Here is a 5,719-nt window from a genome sequence, read left to right as displayed (position 1 = left end):
GCTCTGTTTCAGTGCAGCAAACAGAAACAAAACTCAGCCTGGTTGGGGTTTGTTTTCCTCCCTCCTTCAGTTCTGTTTTTCCCAGTTCCCTTCCTGCCCCTGCCGTTTCCTGTGTTGTTCCTTTTACCATTCCTTGTGCACACTCCTGGATCCTGACCTGTTCTCCCTCACTCTCCCTGAAGCTTTCATGGATGAATTGAAGTCTGGCAGTGTCTGCCCCTCAGCCCTCTCCGAGCAGGGAGGTGAAGAGCTGCAAAGAATGAGAGATGTTGGCTTCAAAAAAAACCCTTCTCCTGTTTTCAGATCTGAGTATGAACCTTGCTTTTCATCCCCATCCCCTCTGCCCTCTGGGGCAGCTTGAATTCCCAGTGCTGAGGGACCGAGTGAAAATGCACGGAACTGGCGTAGTCTAACTCCAAACCAAGAGATCAGGTCCTAAGAGAAGATGATAAATCCATGGAATTTGCCTGAAATCAGCTGAAATTGCTGATTTTCAGGGTATGGGTGGATCCTGAGGCAGTTTTGCCTCAGGTCCTTCCTTGCTAACAACTCTCTTTGGGACCTGGGGGTGTTGTCACCTTCCTGCCTCGCTAACCCAGGACTTTTCCTGCCATCCTCGTGCTCTCTGCATGGCCAGAGGCTCTCCTGGGGTGGTGAAGGCGAGGAGGGACAACCCCAGGAGGGGCTGAGGCTCCTGAGGGTTCTGGGGGTGAAAACAGCCCCCAGGAGCAGAGAGAGAGCTCAGCACAGGGAGCTCTGCCAGGAGCCACAGCCTGTGTCCATCCCTGAGCCTGTGTGCATGGAACAGGCTGGTTGGGGCATCACACAGCTCTGAATTCCCCAGGGATGCATTTCCCAGTCCCCCAGGATCAGATTGTGCCAAACCATCCCCATGTGTGGGATGAGAGGAGGAGCAGATCCTGCTGTCACACAGCCTGAAGCCCCACGACAGCATTCTCCTGTCTGACATCCCTGACACATTTCTGACAAAGAAATCCATGGTTTGGGTCTGTTTGAAAAATCAGATCAGCACTGGACAGCCCTTGGAGAAATTCCACCAAAATATCAGGCGAGCCAGCAGGTCCAGGAGGAGACAAAATCCATCTGGACTCAGTGACTGTGCAGGAGTGGTGAGCAGGGGAAAGCTCTGCAGGTGCCTTTGGTTTCCAGCACAGAGGAAGGGGCTGCCTGCTGTCCCCTGCCCTCCTCTGCTGTCCCCTGATGTCCCTTGCCCTCCCCTGATGTCCCCTGATGTCCCTTGCCCTCCCCTGATGTCCCCTGATGTCCCTTGCCCTCCTCTGATGTCCCCTGCTGTCCCCTGCCCTCCCCTGATGTCCCCTACCCTTCCCTGCTGTCCCCTGCCCTCCCCTGATGTCTCCTGCTGTCCCCTGCCCTCTTCTGCTGTCCTCTGCCCTCTCCTGCTGTCCCCTGCTGTCCCCTGCCCTTCCCTGCTGTCCATCTCTGGCAGCTGCTCCAGAGGACAGCAGGATCTGGAGAGCCAAGTCCTGGCCTGCACCTCACGTTATCCATCAAGAAGAGAAAGCAGATGCAGTTTGCTCTGCTCTCCTCCATCACACAGCAAGAGTTTCATGGAAGAGCCTCTCCTCTCATTTCTGGAGGAGCAGGGATGCAGCTCTGGGCACGGCTCTGGGCTCTGGTTTAACTGGTGCACAGAGCACTGTGCCTTCAGCTGAGTTATTTCACAGCCTGATTATCCTTCCCTGGGGGGAAAGAAAAAAACCTGGTTCTACTCCAAACTGTGGACTCTTGCTTTACCATTTTTATTTTTTTTTTTCATTTTTTTTTACAGAAGATAAAAGAGCCTTCATGTACAGAAAGCTTCCCCCGGGCAGCCTCCTCCCAGCCCTCCCTTTTTCCAGGGAAAAAGCCGGAGCCTCTTTAGTCTCACTCCACGGGCAGAGGTTCTCCAGACCTTGAACTCCTTCCAAATTTCGAGGAGGTATTTTTCAAAGTCTGAGGAAGACACCATAGGAATCAAAAGATCTGAGCTGTGCTCCCACTGGGTGATTTTCTTCCCCTTTTGATTTCCCTTGGCTTCTCTGATTTCTGTCCTGGGAGTGGAGCTCCCTGGGGCAGGGCTGTTCCCTGGAGAAGGGACCATGCAGGGCCTCCCCCTCTGGAGCCCCAGTTGATATTAATTCAGAAACACTTCCAAAGAGGAATAAATTAAACCAATTGCAGGGCTGATTCTTTTGCCCAAGTGCAAGCCATGAAGGTCAATAAAACTGGATGTGTATAAAACCAAAGGAGGGGGAGGAAAAAGAGATTCCACTTTGGTGCCTTGGGAAAAGTCCATTTCAGAGCCTTGTCTGTGTAAAACAAGCTGGGGTTTCGTCTTTGAGGTCTGAACCAAACTGAAATCACCCTCCATGGGCACAGCAACTTTCCAAGTGGAGTTGAGCTGCTTTGTTGAACATTTTTGAGTGAAAGAGCTCTCATTGCTGGGTTCTGCCTCTCTCTAATCTATTTTAAGCCCTTGAGCTGCACCTGGAGCCTCGTGAGCTGCACCAAGCCCGTGCTGCCGGTGCCTCGTGGCCCAGGGTTGATGAGGAGCTGCTCAGGTAGCTTTGGAAGGTGCTTTAAACAGTGTAACATCCACAGAGCCACGTGGAACTCACTCCTCCTCCTCCCTCTGAATCTGGGGATTTTTTTTGCCCTGCTGTGATTCCTGCCAGGGGGAAGGTGGTGCCCGTGGCAATCAAACACCTCCTGAGGTGCCAGGGGAGGAGGTGTTCAAACCCTGGAGCTCCACTGCTGCTTTTGGCCTCGTTGTGCTGCTCTCAATAAAGTCAAGAGGAGTTTAATGCTTTTATTAAAAGCATTTATGGGCTTTTATGGGCTCTAAAGCACCGAATTTAAAGGCAGGTGCTGAGGGAAGTATCTCAGGAGAGATGTCTGTGGGACAGTCAGACATTCCAGCTTCCCCACAGCTGCTCCCTGGGCTGCCTTTTCCAAGCTCACTTGAAAAGTGTGGAAAGATTCCCTGTCTGGAGCTGCTAAAACCCTCCTAAGAGGACTGGGACAACTTTCCCTTAAATATTTGCTGGTGGAAACATGCAGAAAGCTTTATCCAGTTTGTCCCCACAGAAGCTCAGTCACAACGCTGCAAATTTCCTGGTTCCTGCTGAATTCTGTGATCCCAGAAATTGGAAAGCATCAGCTCATCCCTACACTGATCCCATGTCCTGCTCCACTTCCAAGGGCTCCAGGTAAAGAAATGCTGGAGCAATCAAGAGAGGGAAATCCTCTGGTGGGACCTTTGCTAATTGTGGACAAGGAATTTCTGTTGTGTCATTAAAGAATCACCAAGAAATAATCTCTGGAGCAGGGGGGGGTGATGCTTTTCACTTCCAGCGCCAGACATGAAAATATTCCATCGTATTTTTGATGGAAGAACCCGGGGTTTGGAAAGGATTCAGGGGCTGAGAGAGAAATGAGGGCAAGAATCTGCCAGTGTGGGGTGGGCACTGCCTGCAGCCCCTGCTGGGGCACCTGCAGGTGAGGCTGCTCTGGGACAAAAGGATTCTCTCAGCCTCTGGCTGCCTGGAATTCCTTCGGAGCTGAGCCTGGCAGAGGATGGAGCCTCCCCGAGGGGAGATTTGGGGTCGGTGTTTTGGGGGAATCAGGTCCCTGCGCACCCCTCCTCGCCCCGAGGGATCCCCGGAGATCGGGGGTTAAGGATGGGAATTAAGGATGGGGTTAGGGATGGGAATTAAGGACGAGAATTAAGGATGGGGTTAAGGATGGTTTTAACCCCTTGCTCCCCACGGGGTCTCCGCAGCCTCACCGCGCTCCTGCTGCTGCCTTTCCCCCTCTCCCTTTGCCGTGTTTAGTTAAATTTCCCCCGCCTTACTTGATGTCACATCCTGTTCCACAGCCATCCCCTGCTAGTAGCCAGCCCTACCAATTCCTTTCTTTTTCTTTTTTTTTTTTTTTTTTTTTTTTTTAAATCCCTGTCCTCTCCCCATCACCCCCCTTTTCCAGGCAAACTTTTGGCAATAGCAGAGATAATCACTGCGTGCTCCGCTGAATTTCTCTTCGCAAATGTCTTTGGAGCAGGGGAGCCATTAAAAAAAAAAAAAAAAAAAAATTAAATAAATTACCAGACAGCCAGCACCGAGAGCAGAGGAGAGAAACTGGGATCCCAATAAATATGCAAAGTGAAGGCTCTGCTGAGCAGATTTCTGGCATCGCTTCCCGAGGGTGCTGAGAGCCACCCGCAAAATCAGGCTGGTTTTTGCTTTTTTGTTTGGTTTTATTTTGTTTTTTTTAAAACCGCGTTTTGTTGTCCATATTTTTTTTTTTTTTTATATCTATAAATTAAAATATTAATAAGAATAAAGGAGTGAGGAGGCAGCGAGGCTCGGGGACGGCGCAGGGAGGCTCGCCCGGAGGTGATCTGTATGCGAGGTGCCTAGAACGGGGTGCGAGAGATGCAACCGGCAAGCAAGCTGCTGACCCTCTGCTTCCTCATCCTGATGGGCACAGAACTCACCCAAGTAGGTCCATCTCTTCCTTTCCCCACTCCCCCTCCTCCTCTTCCCTTTCTCCCCAACGCCATTTTCTGCTAAACCTCGAGAGCACCGAAGAAATCTGCCGGGAGCTGCCGCACCTGCCGAGCCTCCCCTTCCCCCGGGCATCACCTGCGCCCGGCCCGGGGGGCTGGGGTGGGCTGGGGGGCACCGAGCGGGGCTGGGGGACCCCCGCCCCACCAGCGGGGTTTGTCCCGTGGGGAGGGGTCGGGGACACCGCCCCCGGCAGCACCAGCGGGGTGGGGATGGAGCGGGGGGGCTGCGGGACCCCCGTGCGGGGCTCGGCCGGGCTGGGAGCTGCTGGCCCGGGTGGCCCCGGGGAGCAGGTGGCAGTGCTGTCCCTCCTTGGCACTCCTCGTGTGGGGGTAGCTGTGCTGGTTTTAGGTGACATTTAAATGTCCCTTGATGTTTCCATCTGTGACAGCCTGGTGGGGGATAGGAGCAGCTTATCCCCATCTCTCCACTCCACCTGCTTCATTTTTTTTTTTTTTTTTTGCCTGGATTTTATCTATCCCACTCTCTCCACTCCACCTGCTTTTATTTATTTTTTTTTGCCTGGATTTCCATGCTTTTCTTTCCTGTCCCGGCCCCTGGGCTGAGTGAGTCGTGGGGCTGTGGGGGGAGGAAAGGAGGCACCCAAAAGCCATCTCTTTTAAGTGGAATTAAAACTCCATTTGACTTCTTGAGGCTGACTGGGGGAGAGGCAGGCAGGGTGATTGTCTTTTGCGTTTTTTTCACCAGTCGCTGAGGAAAGGAAGAAAAAAGTAATTGCAAGAGGATGCTCTAGATTGTGGGGTTAATTGTGGTGCTGCCTGGAAGCACCAAAAAAAAAAAAAAGGAAAGAAAAGAAAAAGCAGCTATAAATAGGAGAGGAATGGAGGCTTCTTAGTGTAGAAGCAATTAGCAGCTGGGCTCTCATCCTGGATGCTTTATGGAGATTATTTTTCCCTTTCTCCCAGTGACAAAGCTCTCCCTGTCACTGCCCTACTGCTGAAGTTTGAGCCGCTGGAGCCTTTTGGCTTTGCACCCTGCGAGTGTTCGTGCTGCCCCCAGCCAGGAGAGCACAGAGCAGCCTGAACTGCACGGAGCTCCCCGGGGCAAGGCCGAGCAGCCCGGAGCGCAGGGTGGGGAACCGGGGGATGCAGGGCTGTGGATGGATGAGGAGG

General features: G+C 52.7%; 1 protein-coding gene across 1 annotated transcript in view; it reads left to right on the top strand.

The window, feature by feature from the left end:
- The first annotated feature begins 3,881 nt into the window (after positions 1-3,881).
- Positions 3,882-5,719, top strand: part of OLFM1 (olfactomedin 1) — a 36,273-nt gene continuing 34,435 nt past the window's right edge. Inside the window, exon 1 of the mRNA XM_015645040.1 lies at positions 3,882-4,520. Coding sequence (XP_015500526.1) covers positions 4,455-4,520 — 66 coding nt within the window. The 5' untranslated portion in view covers positions 3,882-4,454. The remainder of the gene's footprint in view (positions 4,521-5,719) is intronic.

This window comes from Parus major, chromosome 17, assembly GCF_001522545.3.
Source record: "Parus major isolate Abel chromosome 17, Parus_major1.1, whole genome shotgun sequence".
In the NCBI taxonomy this organism is placed as follows: Eukaryota; Metazoa; Chordata; class Aves; order Passeriformes; family Paridae; genus Parus; species Parus major.
This window is presented reverse-complemented; position numbering and strand designations above follow the sequence as displayed.